The sequence below is a fragment of the Crinia signifera genome, chromosome 6 (assembly GCF_055691185.1).
Source record: "Crinia signifera chromosome 6, ASM5569118v1, whole genome shotgun sequence".
Classification (NCBI taxonomy): domain Eukaryota; kingdom Metazoa; phylum Chordata; class Amphibia; order Anura; family Myobatrachidae; genus Crinia; species Crinia signifera.
Window position 1 is genome coordinate 254,141,482 of NC_139222.1, and position 25,195 is coordinate 254,166,676.

The 25,195-nt window shown below is 45.6% G+C and overlaps 1 protein-coding gene across 1 annotated transcript in view; it reads left to right on the plus strand.

Moving 5' to 3' along the window:
* PDE6C (phosphodiesterase 6C) overlaps window positions 1-22,376 on the plus strand; it is a 90,709-nt gene extending 68,333 nt beyond the window's left edge. The window contains exons 13-22 of the mRNA XM_083149366.1: window positions 8-115; window positions 1,897-2,006; window positions 2,103-2,190; window positions 6,321-6,421; window positions 10,702-10,809; window positions 10,897-10,960; window positions 11,964-12,038; window positions 13,733-13,816; window positions 17,140-17,296; window positions 22,141-22,376. Of these exons, the coding sequence (XP_083005492.1) occupies window positions 8-115; window positions 1,897-2,006; window positions 2,103-2,190; window positions 6,321-6,421; window positions 10,702-10,809; window positions 10,897-10,960; window positions 11,964-12,038; window positions 13,733-13,816; window positions 17,140-17,296; window positions 22,141-22,211 (966 nt within the window). The 3' untranslated portion in view covers window positions 22,212-22,376. The remainder of the gene's footprint in view (window positions 1-7; window positions 116-1,896; window positions 2,007-2,102; window positions 2,191-6,320; window positions 6,422-10,701; window positions 10,810-10,896; window positions 10,961-11,963; window positions 12,039-13,732; window positions 13,817-17,139; window positions 17,297-22,140) is intronic.
* Window positions 22,377-25,195: the final 2,819 nt, after the last annotated feature.

The following is a 25,195-nucleotide window of genomic DNA, read 5'->3' on the forward strand; positions in this document are numbered from 1 at the left end:
TTACTAGGTCTTAACAAAATGGATGTACACCGTGAGGAAAGGATATCGGGACATTACTTATCACAACTGGCGACATGGGTTTAATGTGGGACAAACAATGTTTACGCTGCTAATGGTATGTAATGTTTTAGTGAACGTCTCATGTGTTTGCATATGCTACTGTAAATATACTCTTTAACATACAGTATGACATTGTTGTGTAGCTGTTTTTTTGTAATACATATGGATGACTGACAGTGGCGATGCTAACACTAATAGTGTGTACACACGGTACTTTTTGCCTTCCGATGTTAACGATATAGTCAACATCTGATCGGAATTGGATGCAGATCGCAAGGGTTTTACCCTTGCGATCCCGATCCGATTCCGATGCACGTTCACGTATCGCAAGGCAGAAAGTCTTGTCTGCCTTGACTATATAGTGCAGATCTGCACTATATAGTCAGACTTGTATGCAAATCGGATGTGCCTTCAGATACTATCCAAGATCCGATCTGATCGGATCGTGTATAGTATCTTAAGGCACATCTGACCATGTGTACACACTATTAGTCTCCCGCTAGTGCCAAAACCTAACCCACCCCACATACTTACTGTCGGCAGCCTCATTGATATTGGGTAGGCCGGCATTGGTATTCTGAGTGCCGGGATCTTCACCACATCCCATTTGTTTACATATAGTGCCAGGCTAGCAGGCGTAAATGACAGCATAGTGCTGATACATTGTTTGCAGGACATAATGTGCTGCTGTATGTTAAGTGCTTCACAATGAACAATGAATGAGACACTGTGGTGTGGCATATCTCCTTGCATAGCATTTTAGACATTGTCAGGTAGTCACAGATTATGGGCCTGATGCAGATGTGCTCACTGGGCCATGAGTTTTCGGAGCCCAGCGAGCAGGTAAAGGCCATCCTGCCCGTGTGAAATCCCGCCCATGTGCATGGTTGCGAATGCGTTTGCAGCGGTTTACATGAGGTGAAAACCATTTGGTACCACTCACCATAGAATGGGTTCTTCCTGTTCGCGACCCCAAGTAAGTCTACACTTACTCAGCAGAACAAAGTCCGTGGGGAAATTGAGGCCTCTTCTGACGTCAACAGCCCTCCCTCCCAACGCCTGGGGAACGTCTTCTTAAAAATTCCAAAACCTTTTGACTCTGAAACCACAGTCAAAACTACTAGAGTGCAACTATAAGACCAGGGTCACTTTGGCTTAAACTGGATCAAGGGGCCATTATCTAATATTCCGATAGGCTGCCCATTCATTGGGCTGTGTGTGTACAGGGATACCAAGAGTGTGGATGGGCCTGTCCCCGGGGAGGGCTACACACTGTTTATTATAATGTTTTATGGGAATGGTCCTGTGATATGGGCAGGGCAGCCGAGAGGAATGGCGGGCCCCGGTAAAAAAATTGGGGCATGGCCTAAGTGTGGGAGGTGTGGGCACCTCCCGCACTTAGGCCACGCCCCCAAAATGTTTAGAGGAGGGTGAAAGAAAACTCTAAAAACTGTAATTTCAGCAGCAGCACACACCTACAGCATGTGCTGACAGCAGGCTCAGCATGACCTCTCACGCTGTCAGTGAGACACTCATGCTGAGCCTGCTGTCAGCACAGCACATGCTGTAGAAGTTTGTGCTGCTGTTGCTACCCGGGAGGGATGGAGGGGGAAGGGAGGGGTCGGACCAGAGTAAGTACGGGAAGAATATACAAACTCCACACAGTTAGAGCCATGGTGGGAATCAAACCCATGACCTCAACGCTGTGATGCAGTAATATTACCCATTACACCATCCGTGCTGCCCATAAATAAGTGCTGTGGTATCTGTACAATGTGTATATTATACAGCCCAACTACATAACACAATTAATTAATGTCTTTTCATTTTCCAAAGACAGGTAAACTCAAGAAATATTATTCTGACCTGGAGGCCTTTGCGATGGTGGCGGCTGCTTTCTGCCACGATATTGACCACAGAGGAACCAATAATTTGTACCAAATGAAGTAAGCGCTGTGGATTTCATGTATTATGCTGCAAAAGCAGCCATTGCTCCAAATACATTGTATTACGCATATGACAGACCTTCTATTCCTTTGCAGGTCTGCAGCGCCCTTAGCAAAGCTCCATGGATCCTCCATCTTAGAGAGACATCACTTAGAATTTAGCAAGACATTGCTGGAAGATGAGGTGATTGTATATTGTCTTTACCACATACCTGCCTACTTTTGAAAAACAGTTTCAGGAAGATTATATTTGTTAGTAGAAGTTTGCACAGCAGCCCCATTGAGGGGGCGTGTCATGCTCCACCCAAAGGGCGTGTCTAGTTCCATATACTGTATAGATTGTGAAAAAGAGATTGTGATTGTGGCACATAGAAGCGTGGGGGTGTTCTGCTACATCTGAGAGGAATCTTGTAAAATGACTTATATCCAAATGTAGATGATCCCCAAAGCAGTTAGTTAGAGCTACTATACTTGGTAAAGTGCTGGGAAATGGTGCTGATGATTCAGTGTAAATGTATCTGTCTCTCATTCCTTTCCCCCCGAAAAAATGTAACAGTTCAATGTGGGCTACGTGACATGAGGGAGATTGCTAGACTAATGAGGGAGAGAGGGAGATTGCTGCTATTTCAGGGAGTGTCCTGCAGAATTCAGGAGGGTAGGCAACTATGCTTTACCATCTAACACAAAGCCACCACCAAGAGGGGCATTACCTGTCAGGCAATATTAGATCAGTGAATGATTAGTAGGGCTGACTGTCCTACTATCAAAACATATCTGACCTTATATAATATGTGTAAAGGTGCCCATACACGTTACAATTATTGTATACAATATTAGATACAATATCACATCTCATCGCATATCCGTTTTGCGATGAGATCAGATGAGATGAGATCTAGTACAAAAAGTATGTACAGCACATACTTTTTGTACTAGATCTCATCTCACCTGATCTCATCGCATAACCGATATTCGTCCCCTTCCGACGGTGCTGCCCTCGGTCGCCCGGTGCCCACACCGAGCGACCGCACCCCCGCAGTGCCTCGGGTTTCCCCCCAGCCCCCTCGAGCGGGAGGCGGACAGTATTGCGTGCGTCTCAGTCAGATAGAGGCGCCGTGACACACCCCCGCGATTCACACACCCCTCCCACGATTCACGGCACCCCCCATTTGCGGGACCCCCGCGACCCCCCCATCCCGCAATTCACAGGACCCCCGCGACCCTCCCTCCCGTGATTCGTGGGGACCCCCCTCCCGCAATTCGCGCCCCCCCTCCAGCGATTCACGGTGCCCCCCCTCCCGTGATTTGTGAACCCAAGCCCCCTCCCGCGATTCGCGGACCCCCCCTCCCGCTATTCACAGCACCCTGTGTTGCCCACATTCCCCTATCATGCTTTCCCACCCAGCATCCTGCTCTCATGCACTCTAACTCCCACCCAGTAGGAGGAGACACTGACTCAGGGCCACCGTCCTGTACTCCTGTGCTGCCATGCTGGACCCTCACCCACTGGCAGAAGCTGCGCAGTGTCCCCCACCCAGCGGCGTAACTACATTTTCGTTAAAGGGAGGGCGCCCAGCCACCCAGCCACCCACCCGCCCCTCCGCCCGCCGCACCAACCCCCGCAAAGTCCCCCATCCCCCGCAGTCTTACCTAGGTTCAGTACGCGCTGGTCCCGGCTCCCTTCTTCTGCTATGAGGACCACCACAAAATGTCCGCCCCCATACAGCAGACAGTTTCAGAGAACAGTCTGCTAAATGGGGGCGGACATTTTGTGGTGGTCCTCATAGCAGAAGAAGGGAGCCGGGACCAGCGCGTACTGAACACAGGTAAAGACTGGGGATGGGGGGTTTGCGGGGGTTGGTGCGGCGGGGTGTAACTATAGCACTGCAGCCCCCGGCGCCCGCACATGCGGTCGTGGGGGCTGCGGTGCTATAGTTACGCCACTGCCCCCACCCTCCTCTTTAGTTTCCCTTATGCCCACACAACCCTATCACTACCCAGCCTCCTGTTTTCCTGTGTCGTGACCTACTATACTATTGCACACACACACACCTAAACAACACGCACACACAGCCCCCCCCACACCCACAAATGTCACTGTACCATCCACACTATCAATGTACATCTTACTCTGTAACCACTTTTTAATTAAACAAAACAAAACAATACACACCCCCTTCCAAATCATATGCTCTCTATTTAACACATTTCACCTATAACTCAAGTTGCAATACAGGGCATCTTTCATACAATTCTAACCATATTTCTCACAATACAAACGTTCACAAATTAAGGGGGCACAGGCACAGCCCCTTACGACGGTGTGAAGAGCGCCCGTAGGGCACGATGAATCACCTAGTTGAGTTATACTTTTATTTCAGTCAGCAGCAAAATATCAGTAAAAGACATACAGTACTGTGCCCCTTTCTTCTTAAGTGATGAGCACTGAGCAGAACTCTCTCGTCACTTACAAAAGAAGCATCAAATAAATACAAAAGATAGGTTGTAATTTACATAAATAACATACAGTAGCATTGGAATAAACCAAGGTTGCCGACTTTTACAGTCTCCTCTCCGGGAGAACCCTAGAGAGGAGACTGTCAGCATAACTTCTGGGGGTGGGGCTTGATGGGGACATCATCAGTCCCTGCCCCCAGTAAAGCAAATCCTGCAATATGTGGGTCTCCGATGAGGGGGTGGGGCTAAATACGTGCATTTGCATATTTAGTCCCGCCCCCTTCCACCGAAAAGCCGTGATTCAAGGCAATTTAAAGCTTCTGCCACCAGTTACATGAGGGGGGAAGGGGACCACCGGAATCCGGGAGGGTTGCCTACCTTTCCAGGGGCCGGGAGGGGGACCTGATTTTCGTGATCCTCCCGGCCATTCCGGGAGGGTTGGCAACAAATATAAATATTACATGTGATTAATATTAAATCTATCTATCTATAATATATATATATATACTCTGATGAAGGAATAAACGATTCCGAAACTGTTAGCACCTTACAGCTGGTTGCGGTGTCAGTTATTATTTGCTTGTTCAAAATTCTTCTTCCCTTGAGTGCCGCCTGCATCGCAGCATCTCTCTCTCTCTCTCTCTCTCTCTCTATATATATATATACACACACACACACACATATATACACACACACACAGTATATATACTGTAACCATGCAGGATAAGTGGAACAGGTGTATAATGAGTCGCTTGGAAACTAGGACATTTGATAGAACGCGAATGTTAACAGATTGTATAAAGTAATTAGCGAGAGGAAAGTGCAAACACTGATATAAAGTGCATTGAGAAGTGAAGTGACTGCACAAATAGAGAAAGTAATGGCTATACGCTGCAGTTGCAGATCAGTGAGTATAATGAAGTGGTGGGAACCAGTGACATCTGAGAAAGAGGAACAGATGTTTGGTACTGGTAGTACAGGATACAATATATGTATAGGAAACTTAAATGTCTAATACTGCGCGTGCATGAATAAAAAGGCAAAAAGCCAATGGGACGTGATTCCATGGAAAAAAAATATGCGACCAAAATGCATTCAAAGTTTCCTGATAACTGCCAGGACCCTCCATAGTTTTCTGTAGGGGCTGCTGTGCTACTGGTACTGCCAAGCTCCCTAATGCACAGCATTTCTGAGCTGAGCTCCGATAGATAACGCCATCTTTAAAATGTAAGCTCTCACGAGCAGGGCCCTTTCCCCTTGTGGGATATTTTAGTTTTAAACTATTTCTACTCCATACGCCTTTCAATGGAATTATTAATAATAATAATAGTAGATGATGGTCTAGGATTCCACAAGGGGGACTCATAGACCATCCCAAGGGGGACTAAAATTGCTCGTTGCCAAGGGGGACTGCAGCATGCAACCCCGCCCACTCCCCGCTCTGCTTGGCTAAGCTGCCCTGTCCGCCGCTGTTTTAAATTAAGTCTCCCGCTGGACTGCTAGCCAATGGGCGCTTGCGGTCCAGCAGCCATCAATGTTGCTTCTGATTGGCTGCTGGACCGCAAGCGCCTATTGGCTAGTGGTCCAGCGGGAGACTTAATTTAAAACAGCGGCGGACAGCTATTAAGTCTTCTGTGTTCGAGCTTGGATATCCATAATACAAGGACTTTTACGGGGCTTTGAGAGGGGGGTATTTGCCCTGATGTGTGGAACTATATAAATAGCAGCAGTCCACTGTAATTACTGCCTTATACTGTATTGTACAATTAGTCACTTTATCATTATTCTTGTGCCTCTGGCTGTACCCCGGATCGGATGTGATGTCACCAGAGATAACTTCAGCCTTTTATCTTGCAGAGTTTAAACATTTTCCAGAATCTAAACAAGCGACAGTTTGAGAATGTGATTCATCTGTATGAAGTTGCAATCATAGCAACAGACCTGGCTTTGTATTTCAAGTGAGTGCATGACGTAACCATGAATGTGTCCCACAGGGTAACGCTGGTCACACCAGGCAGATTGGTAAATGTGTTGGCCTGGCAGCAAATAAACTGAACTGGTTCAGATAACAAGCTCAGTAAGGGGTGTTTTCTCATTGAACATAGGGTGTAAATCTGTAACACTGCTGCAGAATATCTTGCTATCTAATATTACTAAACCTTTCACTGTTGAGGATGAGAACGTTTTTTCCTGCACGTACTATATGTACCTGGCACTGTTGGTGCAATAAGCCAGGAGAGCTAGCAAATCTGATGGGCAGGTCAACGTTAATGATACAGGGTCAGGTAGAGGTAGGACTATCATGGGTACAAACTTCCTCTACTTAAGGTTTTCAGGGGAAATATGTTAATGCTAGTGATGTTCAGCAATACAACAACAGTTATGTAGCATGACCATGCACAACTAACTGTATAGTTGCAATCTTTATGTTCATTAGACTAGAGCCTAAAGGTGGCCATACATCAGAAAGATATTGTACCCAATCATACAATCTCAATTGATTGTAAAGGTGGCCATACATCAGAAAGATATTGTACCCAATCATACAATCTCAATTGATTGTAAAATGGATTGTATGCAGATTATGTGCACATCTTATGTACACAATCATACAATCAATAATCAGATGGATTTTCTGACTGATTGTATGATGGATTGTATGCAGATTGTGTGCACATCTTGTGTACACAATCATACAATCAATCATAAGATGGATTGTATGACTGATTGTATGATGGATTGTATGCAGATTGTGTGCACATCTTGTGTACACAATCATGCAGCAGATGGATTGTATGACTGATGGTATGATGTATTGTGAGTAGATTGTGTGTCCAAAAACCACCAAGGACTGCCGGGGATTTCAAGGGAAATTATACACAATCATGAGCGCAATCAATCTTAAGATCGATCTTTCTGATGTATGGCCAGCTTAAAATGGATCTTATGCAGATTGTGTGCACATCTTGTGTACACAATCTTATGTAGGGTACACACCAGGACGACCCGCTCACGATGCACATCGTGAGCGGGTCGTCAGTGTCTCGTCCGACCCGCTCACGGTGACGCGGGGGGGCACGACCCGCTCACGATGTGCACCGTGAGCGGGTCCGATCCGATGGCGACCCGCACCCGGCTGTATGGTCGTCATTGAGATTCTACCTGCAGCAGGTAGGATCTCAATAACGACCGACCCGCGGGACCGCGCATCGGATCGGTATCGGTCCACACCAGGTCAGAAAAGGGCCCAATCACCACACAATCTACATCCAATTGGTCGGAATTGGATCTAGATTGAGGGGATCGGGCCCTAGTCGTCCTGGTGTGTACCCAGCATTACAATCAATCAGCAGATAGATTGTATGACTGATTGTATGATGGATTGTCTGCAGATTGTGTGCACATCTTGTGTACACAATCATGCAGCAGATGGATTGTATGACTGATTGTAAGATGGATTGTGAGTAGATTGTGTGTCCAAAAACCACCAAGGACTGCCGGGGATTTCAAGGGAAATTGTACACAATCATGAGCGCAATCGATCTTAAGATCGATCTTTCTGATGTATGGCCAGCTTAACCTCTCAACTTCCAAATGCCCGCAGCGGGACCCTCGCACGCGTCATAGGTGCACGCCTGAAATTTAGGGGCATGGCCTGGAGGCAAGGGGGCATGTATTGCTGCTGTGGGGTCATGGCCAGCTGCCTGCCATGCCCCCAGTCCCTCTGGCTGCGGTGTATATATACGCTGTGCAATTCACGGGTGACAGGGGGTGACTCCCAACTGCCCCCCCACCCGCGTGAAAATCGGGACAGTTGAAAGGTATGTTAGAGGTGAAGGGGTCAATTTACTAAGATGGGAGTTCTGTTGAAGATAGTATGTTGCCCATATCAACCAATCAGATTCTGTTAATATAGCATTTACTATGATGGGAGTTCTATTGCAGTTGGGATGTTGCTATGGGCAACCAATCAGATTCTATCTATTATCTTCTAGGTGCTAAAAAAATAAGAAGTAGAATCTGATTGGTTGCTATAGGCACCATCCCATCTTCAATAGAACTCCCATCTTAGTAAATTTAACTCGCAGTCCCCAGCATTCCATGTAGATGACACAACGCGTTTAACCGGTCCAGCTATTATGTATATCTGAAAATGATACATTTGAGACTGCACCTCCTTCTGTAAAGTGATATATTAAAGTGATATTAGAAACATAGACTGACAGATAGATAGATAGATAGATAGATTGCAGTTGGAATAACGTAGAAGACAATACACAATGTGGTAAAAGTTTAGGAATACAACAGGAGCTCTACAATGACAAAGGATCTTTTTTGAAGATTTTATTTTAAATATTAGTCTCTTGTCAATATCAAGTTACTATTTTTAACTTGACTTTAGCTACCTAAAATTATTTTGATTGGTTCCTCCAGGGCCACCGCAATAAGGTGTTAGAGCCAGTATTCAAGTGGGTGTGGCTAATGAGAATCGCTATATCCTAGCGACCAGATTGGTCTCTTATTGTGATGCTAAACTGCCGCTCCGCTCTGGGGGTGGCATCGCCAGACAATATTGGGGGTATGGCTATACAGTACCTCACTGGATGACCAAAGTACTTTGTTCTGCACCCATATTGCACCTCTGGGTACCACAACTTACTGCGATAACGCATGATACTTAAAGTAATACTTCTGCACAAAATCAGTTTAAACTTATTGTAAATGAATTTAATCCAATAGTGAATTGATAACTCTGGTTATCCATTATATCCAGAGGGTATATGGAGGGGCAGATTGTATGTATAATTTCACATCACATCTGCTCCAGACAGATGCATGCACTGCTAGCCAGAACATCTGCTCCATCCAGATACATGCACTGCTAGCCAGAACATCTGCTCCACCCAGATGCATGCCCTGCTAGACAGAACATCTGCTCCACCCAGATGCATGCCCTGCTAGCCAGAACATTTGCTCCACCCAGATGCATGTCCTGCTAGCCAGAACATCTGCTCCATCCAGATGCATGTCCTGCTAGCCAGAACATCTGCTCCATCCAGATGCATGCACTGCTAGCCAGAACATCTGCTCCATCCAGATGCATGCACTGCTAGCCAGAACATCTGCTCCATCCAGATGCATGCACTGCTAGCCAGAACATCTGCTCCACCCAGATGCATGTCCTGCTAGCCAGAATATCTGCTCCATCCAGATGCATGTCCTGCTAGCCAGAATATCTGCTCCGACCAGATGCATGTCCTGCTAGCCAAAACATCTACTCCATCCAGATGCATGTCCTGCTAGCCAGAACATCTGCTCCATCCAGATGCATGTCCTGCTAGCCAGAACATCTGCTCCATCCAGATGCATGCACTACTAGCCAAAAATTCTGCTCCACCCAGATGCATGCACCGCTAGCCAGAACATCTGCTTCATCCAGATGCATGCACTGCTAGCCAGAATATCTGCTCCATCCAGATGCATGTCCTGCTAGCCAGAACATCTGCTCCATCCAGATGCATGTCCTGCTAGCCAGAACACCTGCTCCATCCAGATGCATGCACTGCTAGCCAGAACATCTGCTCCATCCAGATGCATGCACTGCTTGCCAGAACATCTGCTCCATCCAGATGCATGTCCTGCTAGCCAGAAAATCTGCTCCATCCAGATGCATGTCCTGCTAGCCAGAACATCTGCTCCATCCAGATGCATGCACTACTAGCCAGAACATCTGCTCCACCCAGATGCATGCACTGCTAGCCAGAAGATCTGCTTAACCCAGATGCATGCACTGCTAGCCAGAACATCTGCTCCACCCAGATGTATGCACTGCTAGCCAGAACATCTGAGTCATCCAGATACATGCACTGCTAGCCAGAACATCTGCTCCACCCAGATGCATGCACTGCTAGCCAGAACATCTGAGTCATCCAGATACATGCACTGCTAGCCAGAACATCTGCTCCATCCAGATACATGCACTGCTAGCCAGAACATCTGCTCCACCCAGATGCATGCACTGCTAGCCAGAACATCTGAGTCATCCAGATACATGCACTGCTAGCCAGAACATCTGCTTCACCCAGATTCATGCACTGCTAGCCAGAACATCTGCTCCACCCAGATGCATGCACTGCTAGAACATCTGCTGAACAAAACACCTACATAACAGTGGTGGGTCAGTGGAATGGTAATAGTGTCTTGTTGAATATCATGATATATCTCTGGTTTGTCACAGGAAAAGGACCATGTTTCAGAAGATTGTTGACACGACAGAGCAGATGACTACAGAGGACGAAGCAATAAAATACATTATCACTGACCCCACTAAAAAGGAGATAATCATGTGAGTAGCTAATTAAACACAAAATAACATTTCAATCCTTGTTGTTTCTTGTTATGTGAGCTTAATAAATGTATTTGTCTTGTACAGGGCCATGATGATGACAGGGTGTGACCTGTCTGCCATTACTAAGCCCTGGGATGTACAGAGTAAGGTAGGGATCCACTAATCCATACTACTGGCTCCAAAGATATGGCAGCAGTGTCTTTTGGATATAACAGAAAAGAAAATAAAGTAGTTTAACAGGGTGCACTGGGACAGCCAATCAGCTCCTAACTGCCATGTTGCTTTGAAAAATTACAAGAGCTGATTGGTTGGTAATCTATCACTCCCAATTTCATCACTTCTTGTCCAAAGAGTGGCAGAATGTTATACTCTGAAGTTATTTTAAAAGAAGCAATCACTGGTAAGTGATTGCTCCTTTAAAAAAAACAATTGAGTGAAGCTGTGTACACACGGGGGCGATAGGGGCTGAAATCACTGGAAATATGGTCGCAGGCGACCATATTGCCAGTGATGGGAGTGTGCCCCGGCGATAAATCGCCGGGTGCGCGCTCCCATTTTCAGCCCCTTTCTAATCGCTGGTCGCAGGAGCTTGCTCCTGCTACCAGCTGATTACCTCTGCGGCTCCCCTGAAGAGGTTCCCTTTCATCAGTGACCGGCTCTGGTCGCTGATGAAAAGGAGAAACTGAGCAATATATTGCTCAGCCATATATTGCTAGCAATATATGGCTGAGTAATATATCTCCCCCGTGTGTACGGGGCTTTAGTCTGGCATCCTGCACTGCCGGCTAACTCGGGCGGCATTACATTCCGGCCACAGTGTTAATTTATTGCTACTATAGGTTCCCTGGGGCATACACAATTAGCCTCAGGCATACAAACCATAACCTGCAATAGCAGCCCTTGGAGTCGGGAACTTTACCTGAATCCCATGTTACCACACAACAGTGGATCTTTTTTCAGCCTATAATTGGATAATCAGATAATGACAATCGGTTAGGCGGCTTCAATTGGCCGAAAAAATTATCGCAGCGAGTTGGATGTGGGTTTAAATCTGAAAAAATAAAATGACGCGTTTCAGAAAATGTGTTATGAATATTGTTTATATTTTATGTTTCAATGCATTGAATGACAGTGACATTCTTCACACTTAGGTTGCACTTATGGTAGCGAATGAATTCTGGGAACAAGGAGACTTGGAGAGAACAGTGCTCCAACAACAGCCCATTGTAAGACATTATCGTGCTTATCTCATATTGCAGTTGATACATTGTAGTGTGCATTCATTACAGGTTGTGTGGTATTGTGTTTGTTATAATGTAATATGATTTAGTTCGAGTGGTACGTTCTTATGTTTTGATCTAGGACTCATTTGCAGCCCTACGTGGTTTTGTCATGTATGCTACAGTATATGTCAGTGATGGCTAACCTTAACAGCTGTTGTTGAACTACACATCCCAGCATGCCCTGCTACAGTTTTACTATGTGGCCATGCTAAAACTGATCTATCACTGCTAAAAGTACTTGTATGACGAGCACATGTTACGGGGGATACGGTCATTAGGTCTACACCAACTAGGTCGAGAGGCAGCAAAGTCGACATGGGTTTAGGTCAACACAAGCATTAGGTCGACATGGACTAGGGTTTTTCACTGTTTTGTGAGCCGACAGGCGGTATTTAATGCCCAACCATCCACTAGGGCATGGTGGGAGAATAAAATAGTGTGCCGAGTGTAGCGAGGCACCGTGCCCGAAGCATGCAATGCGGTGCACTTCAAACTGTGTCCATGTTGACTGTGTTGACATTCGGGTAAAAAAACCAGTGAAAAACCCCATGTCGACCTTTTGACTGTCGACCTAACCCATGTCAAACTAGTTGGTGTCGACCTAGTTGGTGTAGACCTAACAACCCACACCCTGTTACGGTACCTGGTCATCCCAAAGCCATGAAGGTAGCCGTGATCTAATATGGAGGTTTGGGAAATGGTGTAGAAAAGGAACAGGATTGGGACAGCAGAAATATTCTAGCCCCCACTTCATTCATTAATACTTATGTTTTACACTAATATGTTCAGTTATAGTCATTTGTGTCTTTTATGTGACATAACATTAATGTGTATTTTTAAAGCTTTTTATTACATGATTTGAAGTACAAATAGAATCTGTTCTCCTGGTGATGGGCACCCTGAATATGCCAAGTGCGTCCCATCACAAATATTCAATATCTGAAAATGACAGATTGTGGGAAATGTAAAGTCCCATACACACTGAGCAATATCATATCATTTATAATATCCCTCAATATTACCAATGATGAGCGATCACACAGGTCATTTACTATGTCTTCCGTCGTCCTGCATGCATAGAGTACATCCCCGGAGTTAATTGCCACTGGCATCGACAAGTGTGAAAGCCCTTGCCGATGCCAGCACCCTGTCTGTGCCAAAATTTCTGGTTACACATTGGGCCTTATTAGAAGGCCCTTTGTGTAATGTGTACCTAGCTTAAATCGGAGTAAACTTTTACAAAGGACAAATTACCCATGTATTTGGCACCTTTGTGCCTGATTATGAGTCAGGAACTTCGAAAAGTGATTTTGCATTTGGCAATAGCAGCCTACCTGCTATGATAAGCGAATGCCGCTACCGCCTGTCTTTCTAAGCATCCCTGCATTTGAAACAGACTTAAGAATTAAATCATTTCCTAGTTCTAGAATAAAAAGTTGTATTTTCTGCTGTTTTAATGCTGCAACAAAGGCGTTACTCCAGTAAAACACATTTACTCATTGGCTTGATTGCTTTCATACAACAGTTTTGTGATTATTTTCCCAGCATGCATTTATAATGTTCTTATCGCTTACTACAGGTGTAACTTGCTCATGGAAAGTGATTGACTCAGACACATTTTTGGTTCTTTTTTTCAGCCAATGATGGACAGGAACAAAGCGGAGGAGCTGCCCAAGCTTCAAGTTGGCTTTATTGATTTTGTATGTACATTTGTGTATAAGGTAAGTTGTTTGACCAGCTCCAGTATAGCTCATATTGCAGATCACTGGATATTACAAGTCTGAAAACGTCCTCAGAATTTATGGGAATAATCCCAAACTGTGACTGGATAAAACTGATAATATCCAGTCTCTGATTTATAGGAAGCACACATTAAAGTGTATGTATAGTATCAATGCTTTAGAGCAGTGGTTCTCAACCTGGGTCCTCAAGAACCCCCAACAGTTCACTTCTCCAGGTCACCCGGCATGTGCACAGTTGCACTCATTACTCGCTGACACATTTTAAAAGATCCACAGGTGGAGCTAATTATTTCACTTGTGATTCTGTGTTAAGACCTGGAAAACGTGTACGGTTGAGGGTACTTGACGACCGAGGTTGAGAACCACTGCTTTAGAGCACAGGTTCTCAAACTCGGTCCCCGGGACCCCTCACAGTGCAGGTTTTCCAGGTCTCCTTACAGAATCAAGTAAAATAATTAGCGCCACCTGTGGATCTTTTAAACTGTGTCAGTCAGTAATGAGTGCACCTGTCGGGTGACCTGAAAAACGTGAACTGTGTGGGGTCCTGAGGACCGAGTTTGTGAACCACTACTTTAGAGCTATCACTTCAAGATTCATATTAATATGGGTGCTGCTATGATTAGGCAATCTTGGCAGCAGCATAGGGGCCAAATCTGCGTCCTTCGGGAGCACAAGGTTCCTTCATCTATTTGCCTTTTGTGTAGTTGGCCACATTTTGCTTTATCACTTTGTAACGTTCTTACTCCTCTGACACCCACTGAGACATATATCCAATGACATCACAACATAGTATTATGATGTCATGATTGTTATCCTCCAACTATTCAAATAGCCACTGCAGCTTTACGCGTCATTGCTGATGTATTAAATTATCACCACTGCTGGGTCATGAGATAGTGTCCTTAATGCCTGTAAAGGTGTAACTAAATAAATATAGCTCTGTGTTACTATCGGGATGGTAATGTATAAGAATGTCATTATCACCTGAACTGCAAACATGGGCCAGTCAGTCCTTAACTTGACTCATATCTGCACAAGCACAGCTTTACCTTAGGGAAGCTTGCAGAATGATTTGGGCTTCCTTTCTCCGGGTGCCGGACGGGATCCCGACAGGCATTCACCCGATGTCGGGGTCCCAACTGTTAAAACACCGACAGCCAGGTTCCCGACGACCACCCGCTATTTTCCCTCATGGGGGTCCACGACTCCCATAGAGGGAGAATAGAATAGGTGGTGAGTGCAGTGAGCCACCGTGCCCGCAGCGTGGCGAGCCCTCAAGGGGCTTAGTTGCGCTTGCCATGCTGTCTGGGTCCGGCCAGTCGTTATAATGACTGTCGGGATACCGACTGTTGGACCCCTATACCACACTCCCTTTCTCCATGTAAAGCTGGCCATACACAAGATTGTGCTCCAGGCAGCCAAATAGTTGGAAAGAGTAATGCTTCTTGTTGCTCTAAGAACTGACGGAAAGCATGAGCTAGTAGTTATAGATATAGATGGTGCACAGTGTCTATTCCAGGCATGTCCAACGTTGGCCCTCCAGATGTTGTGAAACTACACATCCCAGCATGCTTTGCCACAGTTTTGCTATTAGAGAATGCTAAAACTATTGCAAAGCATGCTGGGATGTGTAGTTTCACAACATCTGGATGGCCAACGTTGGACATGCCTGGCAATGCTCTGCAGCACTGGGCAGGAGGGACTTCCATCTGCCCCCCAAACCGCACAGTTTTGTTGGTACGGTCCCATGAAAAATGGACAGTTGAGAGGTAAGCTACACTGGGATGTACAGGGAGACTACATACTGGACTCCTAGGAGCAATCTTTAACCATACTTGCCTACCTTAAGTGTCTCCTCTCCGGGAGAAGCATAGGGATGGCCATCGACCATCAATTATTCAATATCATTGATGATTTATGGTCGATGTAGAATAGTTTTGCCATCAAGGGGGAGAACCAGATGGTTTTTCTCCATCGAAGTCAAGCATAAATGAATAGGCCAATCAGTCAAAGAAAATGGATGACCATCGATAGGTAAAAACATTGATGGTCATCCATTCCATAGATTGACACTATCGATGGCAACATTGTCCATCCATAGAAAAGACCAGAGAGGAGACTCTGCAGCTTTTTCAGGGGTCGGGGCTGTCTTTAAGCCCCACCCCCATTCCTGTTAATGCCGTGATTCGCGGCCCTTTGGGGAGGGGGTGGTACTAAAGTTCGTGATTTGCATAATTTTAGCCCCGCATCTTCCCAAAGAGTATTTGACCGGCAGAAGGAGGAAGTGCGGGGGACTGCCTCCTAAATGCGGGTGGCTTGCCCACCCTTCCAGTCATTCCGGGAGGGTAGGTACTGTAAGGGCTGTTTCACACTCTCCGGCTGACACTGGGTGCCAAAACACAGCATGGACAAAAGCTGTGCTGTGCACAGTAGGTAATAATGGGCAGGAGTGTGTCCATTCACACTGGACGGCCACGGTCTGGCCGCCCGGTTGCAGCCAGCTGTCACCACTGAAAAGAACAACTGCGGCCATCCCAACCACTGGAAGTTTCTGTGCACGGCATGACTTTTTGGCCGTGCAGAGTTTCGCCGCCTGGTGTCAACCGGAGCATGTGACACCACCCTAAGTATGTCTCAGCACCCCTCGCCGATAGACTTTCTGGGTTGCATGAATGGTGTTATTATGCTGCCCAATAGGAATATATTAACATTTCACTTTTCCTATCTATAATGCGGCTTGGGGCTTTGAAAGGGTAGATGCAAAAGTCCCCCACACCCACATGATTAATGTAATTGCTGGGTCAGCAAGGGAGGACAGTGTACTGTACAAGTCCCGTTCCTGCTCAGCCTGCCATTATATGCAGTACTATTAATGTCAGGAGTTGGACGTCCATGTAAATGCATAAATAGATATTCTATGCAGCCCATGTCATCTGATTGTGGCCTGTATTATCTGCATATCACACTAAAGATGCAACTCTGTCATCGGACAGCTATTACTTGCCTGACCTTTTAATAAACAGCTCAGTTGATTAAAGGTATGGGAACGATCACTGTAGAAGCAGATGGTTTATTATATATAGATCACATGACTCAGTATTGAACAGCACATTGTAAAATACCTTATTTTCATTATATAGTACAAACATGGATCTCACAGCTAGACAAAGCTTATTTATTTACTGTATGGGGTGTTATAATGGTTATATTTACACACATGTTCCAGTTTACTCACTTTCCTCCGGTGTGTTTATTAGCGATGCTAAGAACAAATCTGCAATGTACGTTTTTTTGATCCCCAGGAATTTTCCCGGTTCCATAAAGAAATCACCCCCATGTTTGATGGACTTCAGAATAACAGAGTTCAATGGAAATCACAAGCCGACGTTTATGAAGAAAAGATGAAACTTTTAGAGGAGCAAAACAAAAAACACGACAATGATGTGGGGGTTAAGAAAGGTAATTGTGATGTCACTTTGTTACTGAAGTTATGGGAGAAATACAGATGTGTCCTCATAGTGTCACACTGGGGCATACTTGCCTACCCTCCCGGAATGGCCAGGATGCTCCCGAAAATGGGTTCCCCCTCCCGGTGGACAAGTCTCCTACATGCCCCCGCTCCCCTTTTAAATACTGCAGTTTGCGGCTCTTCAAATTATGCAAATTGCGTCATTTTGCCCCCTTCCTCGTAGACCCGCAAATTGCGGAATTTACTGCACTAGGGACGGGGCTTGATGATGTCAAGATCAGTTCCCGATCCCCCTTGAAGTGCCCCTCTGAAGCGTCTCCTCTCCAGGCTTCTCCCAAAAGAGGAGAAAAAAAAGTAGGTATGAACTGGGGCATGAAGGGCCCATCTGGGGAATGCAGTGGGAAGGGCCCATGCATAAGGGTGTGGCAAGGCTCCAGTGGCGGTGTGGCCAGTCATCACATAGGTTTGACTATTATAAAGTGTAGGGTTAATTCAGATGTCAAACACATGCCATTTGATCTGATTTCTCAGCCTGATCGGTCGGAAACGGGTGAGAACAGGCCAAATCGCACTAGTATATGGGGGGTGTTAGGGAGTAGAGAGGAGGGTTGGGATTAGAGGAGTTCCTCACCAGCAGAACCGCTGCAGGATCATCCAGAAGTCATTGTGACATCGCTGTCGGAGCCAGAAGCCTTGGAGTTGTGGGACCCACCAAGGTAAGTTACAACGGGACGATCAGGAATACTTTTCTAACATTCTATGCCACTGAACATATCTTCACTGTACATGTTATATGTTGACATCTCGACAACATCCCACACTACTCCCTCAGTAGGCCAGTGTTTTATTGTCCCTGCTCTTGCAAAAAGGTTGTGTGGATTATTTTAAAGCCTAAAATAAAATTTGTCTAGTTGTTAATGTATTAAATCAAAAGATCAGATAATTTAGGGGCAAGAGAAATCATTTTAACATTGCACTTATAGGTATAATTTTCAGTAGACTGTGGCTACTATTCAGTCACTTGAATTTATTGTCTATGTTGCGTAAAAACAGATAGCAGGTACTGTTGTCTACATACAATTCCTGTAAACCTGGTGGGAGACGGCCACTTCACCATCACTCACAGAAATAGTAGGCTGGGGTACTTGTGTATTATCACGGCACCAAATGTTATATAGATCGTATACGATAAATATCGCATTCGATTTGCTACCATTCGATCCGCGATGCGATTTAGCGGCCGAGTTGCCACAATTTCCTGCCTATGCAAGTCAGCCCGAAGCGTGGCGAGAGCAGCGAGCCCCGGAGGGGACGAGGTACGCGTCCTCCCGACCTGTTCATACCCCCACTATACACATCGGCGTGCAGTTGATTTTATAAAGCGTGGCGAGGGGATGCGGAAAACGATCCCGAAGCATGGCAAACGCAGCGAGCCCTGCGAGGAGACGCAGAATACACGTCAAGTAATCCGTGTCCGCTCACCACGTTTCGGGATCGTTTTCCGCGTCCCCTCGCCATGCTTCGGTAGCTCGCTGCGCTTTACGCCGACGTGGATAGTGGGGGTATGAAGAGGTCGGGAGGACGCGTACCGCATACGCTCGCCACGCTTCGGGCTGACTTGGATAGTGGGGGTGTGCAAGGATGGAATAGCATGAAAAGCGGCAGAAAATCGCCCGCTAAATCACATCCGATTTTTGCATGTGATTTGCGCCAGATTTCGCAGGCGCTGTGATAATACACAAGTACCCAGGCTGGTTTATGTAGTATTGGTAGATGTCAAATTTGTCAATATATATTTTTCTAGGGAAGCACGTGCCCTGCTGCTCCATCATTCATGTATGTAATGGGTTTCCGTCCGTTAGGTAATTGGCTACATGAGTTTAGGTTCAGTGCTAAAGAACAAGGGGACCTCATCAAAGGGTTCCAAAGTCCAAGGAACAGGCGCTGCCCTTGTTTGTAGAAGATGACGGAGAGCCAGATAATTCCGTCACATCAACACAAGACTGCATGTAAACACAACATACTGGGGACATTATTTTAAACTGGTGCACAGGTAATGGTGTACAAAGGTGCTGTAACCAACAGCAACCAACCGTGGGCGGGATTTATTGTGGTGCGAGTACTGCAGTAGTCGGGATGCCTGGCAAAATCGGAGTTGTTTCTTTGTAAAAAGGACAGTCATTTTCAATGCAATAGAACTCCCATTTTAGTATATTTACCCTAACATGCCGGAGTATCATTCCTCTATAGAGGTAACACATCCAGCACATCTTTATAAAAGACATCCCTAACTTTTCAACATTTTGCTTTCTATAATGCCCATAACACACCAATGATCTCTTCTATGACACGGTCAAGCTGACCAGGTCACTATAACCTTAATAAAATCACAGATTACACACTGGAAGCGCTTGTTGAAAGACCATAATGGATATGTAACAATGATCGATTAAGCTGATGACTGCAAAACAGATAAAGCTATATTGTATTGTATTGTATTCTCATTAGCGGCATTAGTGATAACACAGAGGCCGTCAATCAGAGATTATGGGCCAGATTCTCTAAGCTTCAAAAGTGATAAAATGGAGAGTGATAAACAACCAGCCAATCAGCTCCTGTCTGACATTTTTCAAACACAATCTGTGACATGGCAGGTAGGAGCTGATTGGCTGGCTGTTTATCACTCTCCATGTTATCACTTTTGAAGCTTAGAGAATCTGACCCTAAGTCCACAGTGATCCTTGTGGTGGTTTATTGTGGAAAAGGCAGCACAATGAACCTGCAAACACATAGTATATAACAGAAATAAGCAAATTATATTTTTTACTAGTAAGCCTGCTCAAAGCAAATGCTTCAAAAGTAGTAGATGTAGTTTCACTTGCTGCCAACAGATAGCAATGATTCGGAGCCACACAGGCACTAGAGACATATACATATACACACATACATACATACATACATACATATATATATACACACACACATACATATACACACACACACACACACACACACACACTTGGACACTTTTTCATACAACTGTTGAAGAATCGAATAAAATACAATATTGGAAAATAATCACTTTATTCATTATTTGGATCTATGGACATTTTAATACTATAGGCGCTATACCACTATTGGGGAGAGAGACATCTGTGGGTATGGTTTCCTAGCCCTCAGGAAACCTTGTGGTGAAGCAGCCTAAATTGTGTTATATACAATTGTGTTACATATAATTTGTCATAATTTGTGATAGTAGCATATAAGCGCGTGAGAAGTATTGGTGTAATATATATATATATATATATATTTACAGTTTCTTATATAGCGCAGCAGATTCCGTTGCGCTTTACAATTGTAGACAGTGATAAAACAAACTGGGTAACAACAGATAGGACTTGGAGGTAGGAGGGCCCTGCTGCAAGCTTACAATCTATAGGACAATCATATATATCTATATATAGTTATTTGTACTTTACAGAAAAGAACCAAAAGCCGCGGTATTCTGTTTCGGATATATAAACCTATGTTTGGACTGCACTGATGTGGGCCTACTAGGGAGATAAAAATAACCAAACAAAACATTTATTGAATGTACAGTAGAAGTGTCTGTAAAATCATTATGAGACGCGGCAAGGGAGAAATGAGATAATAATTCCTGTAATTTTACTTATACCCCTTTCACACCAGAAATGCAGAGACAAACCCGGGAATTACATTCCCGGGACAAGCAGGGACATTCCCGGGTTGGGACCCTTTCACACCAGAAAAGTCCCTGCATTTTCTGGTGTGTGAAGGGGGTGGGAAGGAGGCCGGCAGGAGGTGGGGAGGAGGCGGGCAGTCAGCGGCGGAGGTGGTCAGAATACTCACCCGGTTGCTTGTCCTCTGTGCAGGCCGGGGATCCACACAGGCAGCGGCGCAAATGACGGGACAGGCGGCGGATGAAGATAACAGCTCTCCGGTGCCCTCACTGCCGCCGGAGAGCTGCGTCGTCATCATCCACCGCCTGTCCCGTCATTTGTGTGTTGACTTTATAAAGTGTGGCGAGCGCAGCAAGCCCGAAGCGTGGCGAGCGCAACGAGCCCCGTGAGGGGATGCGCATAACTTCACAGGTATTACGTGTCCGCTCGCCACACTTTATAAAATCAACTCCACGCCGACGTGGATAGTGGGGTTATGAAAAGGTCGGAGGATGCGTACCGCTGCGCTTGCCACGCTTCGGGATGGCGTCACTAGTGGGCTGGCGTTAACGATGGGGGACCATTTACCATACATAATACCCATGAGGGGGCATAAACAATAAAAAAAACGGGCCCATTGGCCCATTTAACATTGTTCCCTATGTAAAATCTCGCCATTATAATGGCATGCGATGGACGCGATCAACTCGATTTTCTCATTGCCGGCAATAAAGGCTGGTAATTGACAGAAAATTGCGTCCATCGCGTTGATCGCATACTTTAAGTACCTTAACTTAAGGTATGCGATTAACCCCGACGGGCGCCGTGCTAGGAAACAAGTACCAAACAAAAATATCCCTAAGCAAGTGTGAACGGACGGTGCAATAAATGAATCATAGTATATCATTATGCTACTTATCTGCTCAGATTCCGATGTTCGGTGTTTGGATATAAATAGTTTGGATTTTATGTTCTGTCAAAACAAAAACCAGAGAATGTGCCAGGGGTAACGGAGCATTAACCATGATTTATAGTAAAATATACAAATTCTCAAATACAGCTCGACAATAAATCAGTGAACGTGGGGGCACTTACTGCTGCAGAGATACAGAACCACCTGCCTGTCATTAACATTCCCCTTGTATGTTTACTAGGCGGCACAGAACAACCTGCAGGAGATGGTGCACCACAGCCAGACAAATCAAAGACGTGTACAGTTTTGTAGAAGACCACAGTGAAAAAACAGGAAGAGCGACTGAAGACTTAAACTACGCGGATTATGTGCTCGTATGAAAAGGTTGTGAATTTGGAATTTAGAATATAGGATAGTTGCGAGGAGTTTATTTTATCTATTGGCTGTTAATACTAATAAACCACTGGTAAGAACAGATGCTGCTCGCTGTGTAAATAGTACTTTGCAAGACGGCAAGTTTAGTTCCTGCAATAATGTGTTAGACCTAAAAGGCTTGATAATGAAATTCCGTGTGGGTGTATTCATCTGTGTTATTCATGTCACTGGCCACGTTACTGTCTTATGCGTACATAAGAGAAGTTTCACAAATAAATTGGACGATTGCTTTTCCAAGGAAAGTGAAAAATTGAAGTTAACTGTGAAGGGAGGGGTGAGTGCACTGTTGGGGGGTGTGTGTGTGTGTGTGTGTGTGTGTGTGTGAAGGGACGGGGATTGGCTGTGAAGTGGAACTTAAAGGTAGATGGTGAAGGTTCCTGTGGGAGTGCTGTGAGGTGGACATTGAAAAGGCTGGGGGTGCTGTGGAATGATTGCTAGAAGGAGCCGGGGAAGTGGGGGTTTGTGAGGTGGATGGTTGAGGACAGGGGAGTGCTATGAGGTGGACTTTGAAATGGAGGGTGGTGGTAAAGTGGTCAGTGACAGAACCAGTTCTGCCTCCGCCCACCTTGCCTGGCCAATAGCATGCCCGCCACAGGCACTTCTAGTTTACGTTAAAGCATAGGGGAGTGTAAAGCACTTGAGGGGGCCCCCAGAGATATCGTTATGGGGCCCCGGGATTTCTGTTGCTGGCCCTGCATGAAGATGGTTGACTTTTAAGCTGAATTTCTCATAAACAATCGTCTCAGATTCTAAAACTTTCACGTTGTCTACATAGGAGCCAAACTTAGGTCTAGTAACCTCAACATAAAGACGCATCTCAAGGGGCTGTGACAACTTGGGTCGGCATGGCCTAATTGTATTACACTACTGCGCGGTAATACCTCTTATCCAGGTCTCGAAGTGCCAGGGGCGTAAATGCAAGGTTTGTGCAGTGTCAAATGCAAGTTACACACAGAACCAATAAACACATCTTACGTTGCACAAAACAAGATTTCATGGTGGTGACCAGTTAGATCTATTTCTCTTAATTCATCTGGGGGATACTGCTTACCATGGGAATATACAGATGCTGGCCCTAAGGGAGGCTGCATTCAGTCTGATTTAATCGTAATAGTTTATGGCCAAAGCCTCTGGACACAAAATCATGATATCGGTAGAATTAGGCGAATGTATGAACCAAGGACCATGTAGCGGCTCTACACTACTGCTCTGCAGGAACACCATTCCGTGCTGAATGATCTGAAATAATAACTGGAATATATCAAACAGCCCCACTATACGCCTGCTTGTGTCCGTAATCTGTCTGGCTATAACTTGCTTTGAGGACGGGCAACCTCCTTCCCTAGAATCATAAAGAATAAGCGAACTACAGATGGAGCGCCACCTAGCCAGCGCGCAGGATCGCCAAATGTCCTGAGCAGGCAGGCGGACAGGCACTCCCATCTGACGGGGACACCTGAGCGACTCACACGCGTCCCATCAGCACAGTGGAGGGGAGCGGCTTCCCTGCTAGTTTCCGCTTCAGGGAGGCGGGCAGTGGATCGGGGGGGGAGCTTCTGAGACCGGCAGAGGGCTCCGACGGAACAGGGCGCGCAGGCGTCTCATGCGTACGCACCCCCTTCTGTTGTCTGGTGGCGGGTAGCAGCGGCTGGCGATAGGATCGCCAGGTGCAGCTCATCTGTATATACTGGAAGACCTTTCCAACCACATCCAACAATGACTATTTCTCATTGCTTATTGTCTTGTCTGACTTTGTATTTGAGGGAATAACTATTTCCTAACTTGAGTGGAAATCTGACACCACTTTAGGCTGAAAAGAAGGCTGAGTGCCTGACTCGCTGTTGTGCGAATTCACGATCCTTTTGATGATCGAATCACTGCGCAGCCTGAAACTATCGAATGACTAGTGAGCCTAAACAGCGTCAGAAATAGCGTATGGATCGTAAACGCAATGCGGCGGAGCTTGATCAACAGGAAGCTGGTGTTTGTGGGTAGTAAAAAAATCTTTTTGGGGAGTGTTAGGAAAAATGCAGACGTGCCCAAGCGTTTTAAGGTAGGGCCTGTGATGTCAGCTCTGGCCTCGATCAGTCAGATTCGGTTGCAGAGTTGTGGAAGGGTCAGAGTTACTCACAACTGCACAGAGTGGGAAAATCATTCAGCAGTTATTAACTCGCAGTCACCTGCAGATGAGACGATCAGGCCTCAATCAGACCCTGTGTATGTAACAGTGCTCTAGCCTCCTGGGTGCCTAAAATGGAGATTTGCAAGATAAAACTCCCAACTCCACTATTATGGCTAGTAGTAAAGCGAATTTCCAAGATATCCATTCAAGGTCTACTTCCTGCAAAGGTTCAACTAGGAGATGACTGGAGAACTACCAGTTCCATGGCTTGATAGGATGCCCATATGGCGGCTGTGTAATACACCCTTAGCTTCTGGAATGATTGCTAATCTCTTCTGAAAATGGAGAGCCTAGCCTAAGCCCTAATGTGAGACCAGCCTGTAGGAAACAAAAGACTCTAGGCCATACAAAGGAAGAATGAGACCATCACCTGTTTAAACCAATCAATATATTTCTTTCAGACTCTTCTTGCAGACTTTTACCACAGTGGGAACAACTGAATCCAATTCCCAGACCCACTGCCATTGCTATTATGTTTGCGTACTAATCTCTTATTGGCCGGTTTGTTGCTACTATTATTACTACTGGAACCTTCTCCTTTTTTATTTTTCTTAGACCACCCCGCAGAATCATTGGGATTAGCGCAGTTGCAATCTCCATGGAACTACCGTTACATCTATTAGGAATATTAATGGATACCAGATTCTACATCAAAACCTGTCTGTCTTGTTGTTGAACT